Raw genomic sequence first — 15,183 nt, 5'->3', positions numbered from 1 at the left:
CATGAACAATGATTGGACTTCGAGGAGGACGGACTAAGATTCTGGGCTGTTCTCCAAGGAAGCCTGTCATTAGCCCATTTATGTAGTGCAAGTTAGCATGAAATGTTCTCCCAAAGACTTCAGTTGTGTTCAGTTTGAAGTGGTTTCCTGGTATCAATGTTTGTGCATCAAAGTGCACCACTGATTTTGAAGAAACATTTGTGTTAGTAAATGTTCTTGAAGAAAAATGAGAAAATTGGGTGTGAGAGAAAGTGGGCAGGTATGAAGACCGGAGCAACATTGACATGGGCCAATTCGGTATGGCCAGATGACTGGGTCAGGGCATCTCAAATGGCAAGGCTTGTCAGGTGCTCCTGGTCAGCAAAATTGAGTACCTACCCACAGCAGTCAAGGGGGGACAAACCAACAACAGTGTTTTAAATGCCCAAGACTCATCAAAGCACAAGGACAATGAAGACCAAACCCTCTGCTACAATCTGACGGAAAGGCTGCTGTCGTACAAGTCACCGATATTTTTAATAATGGTAATGAGAGAAATGTGTTGGCACACTGTGTCACTCCCTATGTAGCTGCAGATGGGTCAGTGCCCATGCTCACCTTCTGCCCATCATCTAACGTGCCTACAGTGAGCCCAGGAGTATCAGAACTGGACCGTGAAGCAGTGGATGGTTTTCTGTTCATATGTGTCCTGTTTCTTTTACATCACGTGGACATTTGGGTATATGTGCAGCTATTACCTGGGGAAATGATGGCACCAGGATGTACAGTGGGAAGAAGCCAAGCTGGTGGAGGGAGTGTGATGTTTGGGTAGTCTTTTGGTGGGGAACCCTGGGTCTCAGCCTTCATGTTGGTATCAATTTGGCATGTTACACCTACTTAAACAATGTTTAAAAACAGCAACGGTATTCCCTGATGTTTGTGTCCTCTGTCTGCAGGATAACATGTTCTACCACACTGCACACGTTGTTCAGGAATGATTGGAGTAGCACGATAAAGAGTACAAGGTGTTGGGCTCTAAATTCCCCAGATCTCAATCCAATCAAGCATCTGTCCCATCCTTAATGCATCTAGGGCTGCATCCTTCAGAGACTGCATTTGAAGGCTGATTGCATCACAGCGGTGTAACTTTTTGAAGGCTCCTTCATATTCAGCCGAGTAATGTGTCTTTTTCCACGGCAACGACAGCCAACGTGTCCCTAAGTTCATTGCATGCCAGCTAGGATTTGAGAACATGTCTGCGTCAGCAGAGGAGCAAACAGCAGCTGAGGAGACACTTTAAATGTAAGTATTGGGTTTAAACTCAATACTTTTTATGGTGAATAGCTAACGATATAAATGATGAAAAAAAGCCAGTGTGACCTGAATCAAAACGTACACCGTTTTGTTTTAGGGAGCAAGCAGCACAGCTCTAATATAAAAAAAAAGGATTTGGCTCCATCTTTAAAGAACTTGAAAACAACTTGATGAGCAACGTTTTGTGACAAACAGAAATTCCACCCTAGAGCAGACCATCTCATTTCGGTTCAGCCTTCGCGTGGTTATGAAGACCTGCAGAATGCAGCCTCTGATTTGGGGCACAGCTTATGTGTCTGATTGTGGGCATGTCTTGCAGTAGACATCTTATAGTGGACTTTACATTGTCATGTTTTGTACTAGACAAATCTTATAATAAGTGTGACTTGCAAGCATATCTCATAGTGGGCATGTCTTGTAGTAGACAGTGGACATGATGTAGGCATATCTCATAGTGGGCATGTCTTGTAGTAGACATATAGTGGACGTGATGTAGACATATATGTCTACTACAAGACATGCTCACTATCTTACAGTGGACATAACTTGCAGGCATATCTCACAGTAGGCATGTCTTGCAGTAGACATATAGTGGACATGATGTAGGCATATCTCATAGCAAGCATGTCTTGTAGGAGACATATAGTGAATGTGACGTAGACATATAGGGAGCATGTCTAGTAGTGGACATAACCTGCAGGCATATCACATAGTGAGCATGTCTTGTAGTAGAAATATAGTGGACATGACTTGCAGGCATATCTCAAAGTGGGAATGTCTTGTAGTAGACATAGTGGACATGATGTAGGCATATCTCAAAGTGGGCATGTCTTCTAGTGGAGAATTAGTGGACATGATGTCATATCTCATAGTGGGCATGTCTTGTAGCAGATGTATAGTGGACATGACTTGCAGGCATATCTCATAGTGGGCATGCCTTGTAGTAGACATAGTGGACGTGATGTAGACATATAGTGAGCATGTCTTGTAGTAGACATATAGTGGATGTGACGTAGACATATATTGAGCATGTCTTGTAGTAGACATATCTTGTAGTAGGCGTGCCTTGTAGACACATCTTATTATGGGCGTGTCTTGTTGTGGACCTGTTTTGTAATGGGCGTGTCTTGTAGCCTTGTGGCCGCAGACAGACCATTCTCGTGGTCCACAGGGACTTGGGTAAAAGCCGGACTGCTTTAGGACCCAGGGTGGCTCCTGCAGACACTGCAGGCTGACCAGCACCGGCCACAGCCTGGCAGCAAGGGCGGGCTGTTCATTGAGTAGAAAGACAACAGCGGTCCGCTACGCACTTCTTTCACAGGCTGGTGTAGCCTTTACACCACATGATCATCTCCTCACTCAGCAGCCTCGATGACTTCTCATCAGCAAGAATCCTGAGCGCATCTCCGGCTCCGTCTGCACCGTCATGCAGTGGCACTTTGCCGATCGAGGTCACTAAGTCAGAGAGCCACGCTGACCAGCTGTGAGATGCAGATCAGCCCTGCATCATCCGCGTGCATCCATTAATCCGGCTGCACTGCTGTGCGTTCAGTGCAGTAGCTGAATACAGTCAGCACAGCCTTCTGGTTCATTTCTGATATATAGCCGTTTATCTGACCAGCACTGGGCGTTGGAGCTGCTGCTATGCCTCATTCCTCTTTTTCCTGCCTCATAGTAGGTAAGTACACTTTATGCCTTATTTTTACCTCACGCAGTGATTTCCCCAAAGCTGAACTTGGCTCCTTACCCCAATTTTCCGTTCCACCTTAAACCTTAAAGGCGCCAGAATGTAGCTGCTGCACCATTTAAGGTGGAACGGGAAATTCGAGTAAGAAGCCTATGTTTTCTTTGTTTAACACATCTTTGTAGCCTGTTAGCTCAGCACATTCCCAGACCCCAATCTGCTAAAACCGCGAACATTTTACTTTATTATTTTTTCCCTTGAAAACTAGTACATTAAATTTCATGTCAGTTGTTCCACGCACTTAAAGGTGGTTCTTAAGAGAAGGGAATGCTTCTATTTAGAAAATCTATATAGAGCCATTTCATGCTTAAATGGTTCCTTTCGTGATGAATGGGTTTTTTTAAATGGATGCAGAATGCGTTGTATATGGTTCTATACAGAACCTTTTTGAAAATGGTTCTACATAGCACCAAAAAGGGTTGTCCTGTTGTTACAAGCTTGACATAGTAACATTAAAAACCTTTTTAGTGCTCTATAGAACCATATACAGCACGTTCTCCGTCAATCTGAACCATTTCACCATGCAGAGAACCATGTAAGCATGAAATGGTTCTGTATATAACTCATGGTTCCGAACAGAACCACTGCCTTTACTAAAGAGCCCTGGAAGAACCATCTTTTTTAAGTGTGTAGAATTCTTGGCAAACTGCAAACCACTTATGCTCCTCACTAGGACCAGAATGTTGCCTGATAATGCAAAAATAATCATATTTGTCATCTCGTTATATTAGAATATTAATTACGTTTATCCGGCAGGTGTAATGTCATATGAAAAACCGGTTTTCATGTACACAGAGCTCACATCCCACGTTACTAATTCAGTTTATTAACTGAAAATGAAGAGATTCATTCAGTTATGTGAGAGCTGTGGATGAATGGAGACCAGATTGCTCCAATGTGGTCGGGTTGTGTTGCCAGTGGCCTGTGCAAGAGGCCATCGGTTCCCAGATTGAGTGGCCAAAAGTCATGCTGTGTTTTGGCTGCTCTGGTCAAGACTCAGACACAACAGTCTGACAGGCTGTGAATTGCAGACTGTAAGAATGTGAAGTGGCATCGTAGAGCCTTTATAGGGTTTTTTGCTGCATACCTTTCCTTCAACCATGTGAGTCATCGTTTTGTTGTCCACTAGTAGGAGAAGCTGATCCTTGAATCTTGTATTGTGGCATTTGTGCAGTATTGACATTACAGACTTTCATGATTGGGGTGCCAGTGATATTACATTTATGGATATATATGTGAAGGAATGGTAGAAGACATAGTGTAATTTCAGATAAATATCAATAATTTACTACATATATATATGTGTGTGTGTGTGTGTGTGTGTGTATATATATATATACTATATATATAGTACTATATATATATATATATATATATATATATATATATATATATATATATACATACTATATAGTATAGTATTAGTATATATACTATAGTATAATAGACTTTGAGTAACAGGGATGTACTCTCCAAATGACCTCAATCACAAAATCATTACAAATAAGGAAATGTGAAAATGCACGTTATTCTTCTTTCCATGATAGTCCGGAAATGGGATGCTGTTTATCACATGACTCATGAAACATTTCATAGACGTGATTGTGTTCATGTCCTTTTTCCCTAATATATAACGGATGACTCATGAAAAGAGATGTTTAAAGCATGAGATGTTACACTGGTTCCATATTAATACAAAAACAACATGACCTTGTCATTCATTTCAAGCATCTTCTGATCGAATTTCAAGGTAAAGTGTTGTGCATCCATTATAGATTATAAAAAAAGTAGATTTTAGTTGTGTTCCACAACGTGCACTGCACCTTGTTGCTTGAACACAATCACTCCTGTGAAATATCTGAATTATAAGCAGTACATGAGCTAAACAGCTTGCAAGTTCCCGGAATATCATCAAATTTTTAAAATGTTCACATTCTTTGTTTTAATGATGTTGTGACGGACTGAGGTCACTTTAAATGTACATCCCTGTTACCCAGCCTGTGATACATATGTGGTGGATAGTAAATAATTTATTTTTAAAAAAGCACTTTAGGAGATTTGTTAAAATTCAAAGTATCATTGTATGTGGTGTCTATGCGAGTTGCCCTGTAAAGCATGTAAACAGTCATTTAAGTCATATGTTCAGGCTCAAAAGAAGGTCCAGCTGGATGTTTAGATCTCAAATGCAAATTCAGCATTATACTGATGAAATCATCGGAAGACACATCAGTTTTTTTCTTTGATACGGCAAAAATGTAATCATGATAATTTAAAAAATTTCATGTTTCACAGTATTTCTTTTTCTGCCATTAGAAAAGTTTCAACAGACAACACAGTCCAACACTTAAAAGTAGTCAAAAAGTATAAATTAAGTGAATTTTATTCAGCATGTAACGTACTGACGTAATTAGGTTCTCCCTGTTTTTTAAGTACTGACCATATCCACAATATCCTCAGAAAAGCACATTGTGACAAGTTGTGATGTTATTTCTTAGAGTAATGATAAATGTCGTCGTAATGCCCAGCCGGGGTCCGAAACACAGCTGACTACAAAGTGTCATACTGTATGTTATGTGCAATTACACGTTGTAACCAGAGGGGTCTCCAAAACGTACATGCTGCAGCTTTAAGCAGATTGTTAGAATGCCCTGAAGACATTAGTGTGGATGCTGGTTAATATTTTTGGAGTATTTTTAATTGTACTCAACCCTGCTACTCATTTACCACTGACAGCAAAGAACCCTTGTGAAAATGAGATGGCTTAACACATTTTTCTAAAGTTTACTGCATGTTTCCGATTATGAAAAGTGCTACAAACAGTACATTTTAATTAAGGACTAAACGGGACCCAGTTGTGGTAAACAATAGGTAAACAGTGCTTCACCATTTTAAAAATCCAACACTGTAACAAAATTGTGAATCATCTTTTGGAGCTCTGCCTCTGCCGGCCTGTTTTCTTCCTGAGAATTCCCCAGGAATCTTTCTCCACTGTCCAACCTGCGTCTTTAAATCTTTAGATGTCCATCTGGTAGCCTCTCTCTTTTTCTCTTTGTCCAGTACTTTCCCATTCTTTTATGGTTACAGCCACTGCCGAAGAAACTGCAGCCTGGACTGGAGACTATAAATCTCCCTCCTCATACTAACGTCCCACCTACACACTGCTGCAAAGTCAGCCAGACGGAGAACCTATTCAGGTCAGGTAGACTCAGCATCTATCTCTCTGTAGGGCTCCAGTGTGCTGCCCCATCGAGAGGTGATTTAGTTCCAAATGGGAGGAGAACCAACAGACAGAGCCGCACTGTGCAATCGAAGTGAGAATTAATAGGTGGCTAAAGAGGTCTCAGGTGGGCTGCTGGCTCAGATGGCTCATTTCTGACGTCAGCAAATGGTTGATTTGCGTGTCATGAGGGGGAGAGCTGCTCTTTAATGTTTGAGGAATAGATTGATTTTTCAGTTTATGTGTTTCTCTAGTAGTAGATAAACCTCAAAGCAAAACTTGATGTCCTGGGATCCTGTCAACATTTATACTTCCAGAACTATCAGTACCTTTAACGCCGTTCAGAATAACGCAGGGTGAGTCTCAATTGGCAACATACTAGGTCTCGATGATATATTGACTTTTCTGGTATCCTATGGTCTTGCTTTTTAGTTTCAGGGATATTTGTAGCCATAAAGTCAATAGATAATGAGCATTATATCTAGGAAAAGTAATAGTATCCCTGTTGCCCAGTGCTTTATTTATTCATTTATTTATTTTTGGTCACTCTGTTTGTTTTGCTGCTCTATTTTCATGGTATCTAGACCCTGTAAGTGAACTGCAATGTATATTATTTGCTTGGTGCATCAGATTTTTTGAATGAACAAGATAAAAACTATATAAATTGATAAATAGTATGTTTCCTTGGAAATAATATGTTGAAAACATCACTGTGTGTGACCTTCTTTGGTATCATTTTAAGAAAAATAAACAAAGTCCAGTCAAAAAAAGCTATATGCAAACATTAGCATGTATAACTATAATCTGATACTATGAGAATGCGATATATTTGGAAAACATTAAATTCAATTAGCATCCCGCCCTTCTCTCCATATACAGAGCACTTCATAGGTCAAGGTATATTTGGTATTCAGTCATATGCTGAAATTATTTGATTATAAAAGTCGCTTTTGTGAGTTATGCAGTGCACTGTATAGGCAGCAATGAGCCATTTGAGATTCAGCAGTATATAAGTGTAGCATAACAATACAGTGTAAAAATGATCATTTTTAATTAGTGCATTTTACCCATAATGTAATCAAATGTAGTTGATCAACTGAGACATGTTTAGTGTCTGACAGTTGCTTCTGTAGTTTGGCTATAATGTTCAAATATTTTAAACATTTTAAAAATAACTGCAAAGCTTAAAATGCACAAGCGTGTTTTATTAAACTTAAACAAACACTGTACATGAAACAGTGCAAACCAACATGAACAGGTTAGAGCAGGATGGCCTGAAGTTGGTCTGTGCAGATATTTGACTTGGCTGCCCGAAAGTTACCCTAACCCCACCGCTTCACCCACTCAGAAAATATCATTTTGTACTATACATAACTTATTACTTTCTTATTGTCCATTTAAAATATATTTGCTGATAAAATATAGTGTAATGTAATATATTTTAAAGCCCAATTTGAAATCTACCACAAACCACCACAAACATTGCAATCTGACTAAGAAAACAAATTTTGGAACCCACAGGTTAGCTAAACAAAAGTAACATTTTGCATCAGTTCTTCAAAAACTTGTAAACTTCTACACTTTTGGCTATATGACCTAGTGTTATCTCTACAGATGGACAAATGTACATCATACAGCAAAAACAGGAGTAGCTGCCATGTGGAAGCCAAGTTTGTTCATACTTTTGTCCATTTTTATAGATAACAGTGTGTCATACAGTGCCACAAACATATGAGCCGGTCTGTTTGAGGTTACTTAATGAAGTTTTGAGGCAAGTGTGTGATGATGCTGGGGTGGGATATAAATTCAGGTACTTATCAGCAACATTAGCCTCGAAGCTCCAGAAGCAGAGTTCAGACAGCAAACATGTCGTGGCTGATTGACTACATTTGAGATAAGGGAAAAGTTGAGTTTCAAATTGTACAATTCACTCCCCTGATAACGATGCTGTAGGAAGAAAACCTCCTTATCTCTACAAGGGTAACTTTACAGGAGAAGGAAAAAACCTACTTTCATTTTAATGAAAGCCAGTGGAACCAGACTTTTTTCCAAGTAAATTTAGGCTGTTTCTTTTGGTCCATTCATTATGAAATTTACACACAATATTAAGGGCAACAGGCATTTAAAAATTTTCTAATTATGTCAAAAACTGAAAGATTACAAAAAAATGGAGATACAGCAACAATATGTGTGTATATATATATATATATATACAGAATCTAAACTGCAAAAGCCAGATTTGAATTTGTTTTTGTGATGTCACAAGAATCAACTCATTTACATATATTCACCCTTTCAGCATGAAGCAGTTTAGCGCCGTCCATTCACACTGAAGTTATAAGGAGCGCTTTGTTGCGTTTCCAATGAGGCACAACCAATAAGAACAGAGCTCATTTACATATATCAGTCTTAAAGGCTCAGTAATAACAGTAACCTGTTTAATTGTCAGAGATAAAGAGAGGTTAGAACATGAAGTACAAGTTTTTTCATAACAGAAAACCACACAAATGTTATAAGTGGACCTGAAAATAAAATGCAGGAGAAATGTAGGATATGGAGGTTGAACTGTATATGCGCATGCTTCGCAGTTTCTTTGTTTGAGGCAAATGAGAATGTGTGCTATATAAAGATGTCTCAGTGAGCTGTCAGCAGTGCCTGGTCTGAAGGAACAGGTGCAATGCAGACATGTTGTGGCTGGTATGAAATTAAAGCCCATTTTTGAAAGCCTCCACAGAAACGCTCCACTCTGCATGCCATAGCTTGTGAGCTGCTCATTCATGTGTTGTTTTCATTCATGCTCCACTGTGGATTTCAGATTACAACACTGAAAAGAAAAGCAGACTGTCCAGGCTTTTATGTGGCAAATCCGCAGAGCTAGTTTTCTCTGACCCCCAGATTAAGCTTAATCCTGTACTAAACTTTCAGTGGAAAATAACTGTTCAAAGGGTTTTCTGTCCAGGATGAGGCTTAATCTGGGTCTGAGAAATTGGCTTCATCAAATCCAGATTAACTATAATCGTGCTATTTTCAGCTTCATTTTCTTTCAGTCTGCATTAGGTTTGATGTGTATAATACGTTAAGCTATATTATGCACATTTTAAGCGAAGATCAATATATAATTATAGGCTTTATGTGCTTGAGAGGGTGAAAAACTGAATGAATGACAGTGCGTGGGCTTTTTTGCCGTAGCTTCTGTTCCACAGTAAGAATGAACCCCCTCGAGATGTTAATCCTCATAAATTCATTGCAGATCTTCCCTTTGTCTCCTGATTTAAGCTACTGACCTTGAACAGCCCGACTATGAACATGACTTTCTATCCTCCAGACACTCGAATTCCAAAACAGGTAGCGTGTTATCTCTGAGAAGCTTTTGAAATGGAGGAGCTCTGGGGTTTACAGTTTTAGCTACATCCATGTGTTTACACATCAGGAGCATCTTCTGGGCTCAGGTCCAAAGCATGCCCTTGAAAATGGAGCTCAAGGAGCTCATGGCACTTTTATTGTCAGTAAAAAGAGAGGTCAGGAGCAGCCATGTGGAAACTGGGACTGGACAGTGGCAGGTACCTCACGATGCAGTACCAGCACTGCCATAGTATGTGGTATGATGCAGCGCAAGGAGTTAGAAGGTTGGCTTGGATGTACAGTTCTTGAAAAAAACTTTTTCTTAAAGTAGCCAAAAGTGCTTAATTCATTGGATATACATGTTTTCTATTTTAGTGTGTGTGCCACAGGGGTAAATTAAGGAGAAAGCATCATAGAAGCCAAAATTGATAGAAATGGTGCATGGGTATAGTTCAGAATTGGTGGAATAGTGGATATGCTCACTACTTTCTAGTTAGTAGTAATTACTAGTTAGTAACTAGTAACTTTAATTGTCTAGATGGTTGTCTGACATGGCTATTCCAAAGTATTCCTGAGCCCATGTGCTTATATTCGTTACAGAAGCATGTGGGTTGTTCACTGTCTGAGGGGTCTTTTACGCACTGATTGAGACAAATCTCTGTATTCTCTGAATTATTATGGACTGTAGATGTTGAAATGTTCTTAAACTTTTTTGTTCTAACTTTTTTGGGTTTGAGTTTGTTCGCAGCTAATGTCTAGTAGCTACGAAAACAAATACGTTACAGACATTTGTAATTTGCTCTTTGCAAAATGTGTCTCGATCTCGATATTAATCCAATCAAAAATACAGGAATAAGATCTTCTCTGCAGCACTGTTGGAGAACTGTGAGTGTCCTCTTACTGGTTACTCAGCAACTCAGGATTCTGAGCAAGCTTCTTCGTTTAGCCTCAGGGATAGTCATTTTATAAACCTGATCTATTAGCCATCTATAGGCCTCATATAGTAAAACTGCTAATGATGTGTTCAGACGAATGGAGATCTTCAGCTTCTTCAGACCAACTTGACCCCATCCATCTTAATGACGATTGATGGGGCACGGAATCTGCCATCTTGAACGTCTGGATGTCTGTACTTAGTGGTCTAAACCTACATCTCAGCTTTGATAGATTGACACACTGCAGCATGTACCCCAATTTCCACCATGTGGGATTTCTTATGCTTCCAGTAATGCTTACGCTAATCCCGAAGTGACCTCATAGTGTAAGAAGTGATCTGGCTGGAGTGATAAAGTAAGAGGACGCTAAGCTGCTGTGAATGGGGCCATCTGTGGTCAGTAGCCAGCTGGGGCAAGATCTGAGGTGTCGCTGGGCAGGTTAGGTCATGGATGCTAGTTGGGATGCACTGCCATCTGTCATGGTCATACTGCAGTTATGAATACAAATTCATATGCAGCCAGATGAATCAGGGATGAAGGGTACCTCTGAATTGTCTTGTAGGAGGAGAGCAGACTTTTTATGCTGCCTGTATCAGGTTCTGTATTATATCTCGAGTATCCATGCTTAGATCTTGCGCAAAAAGCTTCTTCCTCAAGGAATCAGTCTCATAATAATCGATTCACCAGCACTGGTGAAGGAAATCTTTACTGCAGCATTGTTCCAAGACTTCGCTGCTGAAAAAAGACTTCTAAACTTGTAGAGTATTTCACAAAGCAAAATATCTCAGTTAGCAAGGAAGCTTAAAGAGCATTCCAGCCTAAAACTATATGTCGTCTTGTGTTGTGTTCTGTAGCCCAGCATTTTATCCCACAGCCTGATCAGTTTGATAGAATTTGTGATTTTATATCATCATACAACCATTGGGAATGTCATTGTCGTGCCGCCCAGTCCTTACTGCTAGCTTAGCCACTGATCTACATTCACCGGCCACTTTATTAGATACATCTTGCTAGTAAAAGGTTGGACCCCCTTTTGTCTTCAGAACTGCCTTAATTCTTAGTGGCAGACTTTCAGCAAGGTGTTGGAAACGTTCCTCAGAGATTTTGGTTGGTTATTTGAGTTACTGTTGCCTTTCTATCATCTCGAACCAGTCTGCCCATTCTCCTCTGACCTCTCACATCAACAAGGCATTTTCGTCCACACAACTGACCGCTCACTGGATATTTCCTCTTTTTCTGACCGTTCTCTGTAAACCCTAGAGATGGTTCTGCGTGAAAATCCCAGTAGATCAGCAGTTTCTGAAATACTCAGACCAGCCCGTCTGGCACCGACAACCACGCCACGTTCAAAGTCACTTAAATCCCCTTTCTTCCCCATTCTGATGCTCGGTCTGCACTTCAGCAAGTTGTCTTGACCACCTCTACATGCCTAAATGCACTGAGTTGTGGCCATGTGATTGGCTGATTAGCTATTTGTGTTAACAAGCAATTGAATTGAATAAAGTGGCTGGTGAGTGTATATGCTGATATAAACAAGCTAGCATTAATGCAACTCTTACCTCAGCTGTCAAAAAAAAATCTTTATTTGGCACAAGATGGAAGGCAGAGACAAGTCTTTAACCATTTCAGCCAGGAAAAAGAAAATGAGGTAAAATATCCAGACAGCTAGCTAGCTTTTCCCTCATCTCTCCTCATTTGACAGGTCATTCCTGTCATTTAAGTACTCCATTGTCTTTTTCTAATGGTGATGTAACAACAGTTAGCACAGTTTTATATCAGCATTAAGATATTTGCTTCCCAGTAACAACATTAGCTGTCCTGCTTCCTTCTGCGTTCACCAATGACAAACAAAAGCATAGCAAATTAGCCTGGCCCCAAAAAATCCACCCCAAATTCCTCCCACCTTCAAGATACTTCATCAGAAGTGGAGGGTTTAGTCATGAAGCAGGTAAATCTTGTTTAGAGGCTACTGCAGCACTGCTGTACGAGGCACTACAAGGTTTATCATGTTAACTTTCATTTTGGCCAGAGTGTCGCTTTAAGCCCCACCAATGCCTTTTTTCATTCAGTTCATCAAACCAACCTCAGACATTTCTCTTTTTTCTCCTCAGGCTCTTCCCTTCTACTCCTCATATCTGCTGATGTAGCGAGTGCCGGTCCGACACCTCTGTCCAGCTCCCCCGGTTTGTCCCGGCCCCTTCTGGACGTTCCTCTTGGTCTTGAGGAACATGAGGCTGCCCAGCTGAGTCTCATGGAAAACTCCCAGGAGAGTTCTGGATTCTTCAGTGAGGATGGCGAAGATAATAAGGTTCCCCAGGCAGCGCGGCAGTGGGGTGTCCAGGGGGAGGTCAACACCAGTCTGGATGCGGATTCCTTGATAGGTGTGCACTTTTTCACTAGATAAACTGATAATGTATAGAAAGGAGTAGTTTTGTCAAAGAACCCGTGTTGAAATGCAAACAGCTATCTGTTAGGACTATGCAGGTGACATCACACTGATCGGGAGCTATAAGCTTTGATTCACTGACTGTATTAGTATGTTTGTTCTATTTCCAAAGCTAATCCTTTAAAATTGGCCAGTGTGATTAGTGAGGCACAAATTAACACATTAAACTGCAGATTTATTCTGTTATTAATTTTAAGGGAAGTTATTCAGTAAATTATTTGCCAACTGTTATGAAACTAATGGGTAAGCTTTGTAGTTATGAGAGTGGAGAGTGTGGGTGCATACATACTTGTAGTTTAGCAGTTTAGGTAGTTAATGTATATAATCACCTTGTGCATACTTGTGCAGCGTATATATTAATATGTACACGTACAAATATTCATCCTTAACTGAGTTCCATTTTGTAAACATTATGAAAATCTGGAATAATTTGCTCCATGAGCATTTTTAAAGTAACTGTTCTTTTTAAAAATATATAAAATAGGGCGATTAAAAATAGTTATTTTTGATGAATTGGCAGTGTCTAATTGCCAATTTGCATAATAGTAATACATATTTTAACTCTCCTCCTGGGAGTTAAGTCTTAAGTCTTTAAAAGGCTTCATTGTTTATCTTGTTCCAAAATAATATTCTGGAATCTTTCAAATGCTATTTTTAGTCTGTTATTGTTGAGTTAATTCCATTTTTGAAGGAAAAAAAACCCTGATTCAATCAATAATTGATTCACAAAATAATCTGCATATTAACTTATCACTAATGTAATCGACAGTGACAGTCCTAATATACAGTATAAAATTATGAAGAACCTCCAAGCAGCTCTTTAACTAAAGTGCTCATGTTGTGTCTTAATGAGTTTAATTAGCTTCATTCACTGAGATGGAACAGCTGTCCACGGTCAGGAATCCATAAGATTAGGACTGGAAAGGAGGCTCACATCCAGAACAGCCTTTTCCAAAAAACAACAACAAACACAAATGGGATTGTTGGGAGTCTCTAGAACATTGTCATCTGTTCACGCTGTTCTAGACTGTTCTCCCCAGTCATGCTGTTCTAGAATGTCCTCCCCATTCACACATTTTCCCCTTTTCACACTGTTCTAGAATGTTTTCCACATTCACAACTCCACAATTTTCCTGTTCCAAAATGTTCTCCTGAGTCACGCTGTTCTAGAATATTCTCCCCATTCACGCTGTTCCAGAATATTCTTCCCAGTCACAATGTTCTAAAACGTTATCCTCGTTAATGTTCTCCCTCTTCATAGTTCTCTAACGTATTTTCCCCATTAGCACTGTTTTAGAACATGCTTCCTATTCTCACTGTTGCACAACGTTCTCCCCATTTCTACTGCTCTAAAATGTTCTCCCATACTCACACCATTCTAGGTTTTCCCCTAATCAGATTGTTCTAGAATGTTCTTCCTTACTCTCACTTTTGTTATCTCACATTATGTTCTCTTCCTAGTCACACTGTACTAGAATGTTCTCTGCCTTTACAGTTCTCTAACATATTCTTCTAAGTCACACTGCTTTAGAATGTTCTCCTTATTCACAAAGTTCTAGAACATTCTCCCATTTACACTGTTCTTGGATCTTCTCTTATATTCACACTGTTCAAGAATGTTCTTCACTATTCAGACTGTTCTAGAATGTTCTTCCTACTATTCTCATTGTTTAAGACTGCTCTCCGTATGTCAGTAAGGTTTTTTTTTTTTTATACAGAAACTGAGGTTGAACATGAGTTTCATCAGGTTTCTGTGAAACAACCTCACAGCAGTTTGAAAGACACGTGTGGGGCGGAGCACAGAGAGAACCTTCTCTGTTAATCCTTATATCTTCTAGTTTTTGAAGTACTCTCTCATCTGAGTCCTGCTGGCTCAAGTGTTTCCAGAACATTCATTGGAACTGAGCTGTAGAAGTGGGTCAGTCTGAAGCATGACTCATTAGTATTTAGCAAAAGTGGTCTCCAAGCTGTCATTTAGCTGACAAAGATCTAGATTAGGTTTGACAGGCCACACCCCAGAATGTTGCGCAAATGTCAAAACAGCAATTAGGTGCATGAAAAGGCGCAATAAAATGCCTTTTTACGCTTAATAATGACTGTTGGCCTTCATCATGTTTGGTTTGTGATGATAACTTATTTCGTTGTCACTTTGTTTTCTGAGGCACATTTTTTTCTCTCTGACAGCTGAAACAAAATGTCTGTTCGC

General features: G+C 39.8%; 1 protein-coding gene across 2 annotated transcripts in view; it reads left to right on the top strand.

Annotated features, from left to right (window-relative positions):
* Positions 1 to 2,426: 2,426 nt before the first annotated feature.
* The window catches only part of podxl2 (podocalyxin-like 2), a 42,841-nt gene continuing 30,084 nt past the window's right edge, over positions 2,427 to 15,183 (top strand). For both annotated transcript variants that reach the window (XM_017725037.2, XM_017725036.2), the window contains exons 1-2: positions 2,427 to 2,971; positions 12,643 to 12,912. In XM_017725037.2, coding sequence (XP_017580526.1) covers positions 2,938 to 2,971; positions 12,643 to 12,912 — 304 coding nt within the window. In that variant the 5' untranslated portion in view covers positions 2,427 to 2,937. The remainder of the gene's footprint in view (positions 2,972 to 12,642; positions 12,913 to 15,183) is intronic.

This window comes from Pygocentrus nattereri, chromosome 21, assembly GCF_015220715.1.
Source record: "Pygocentrus nattereri isolate fPygNat1 chromosome 21, fPygNat1.pri, whole genome shotgun sequence".
Taxonomy (NCBI): Eukaryota; Metazoa; Chordata; class Actinopteri; order Characiformes; family Serrasalmidae; genus Pygocentrus; species Pygocentrus nattereri.
Note: the sequence above shows the minus strand (reverse complement) of the source record. Positions and strands in the feature narration are given on the sequence as shown.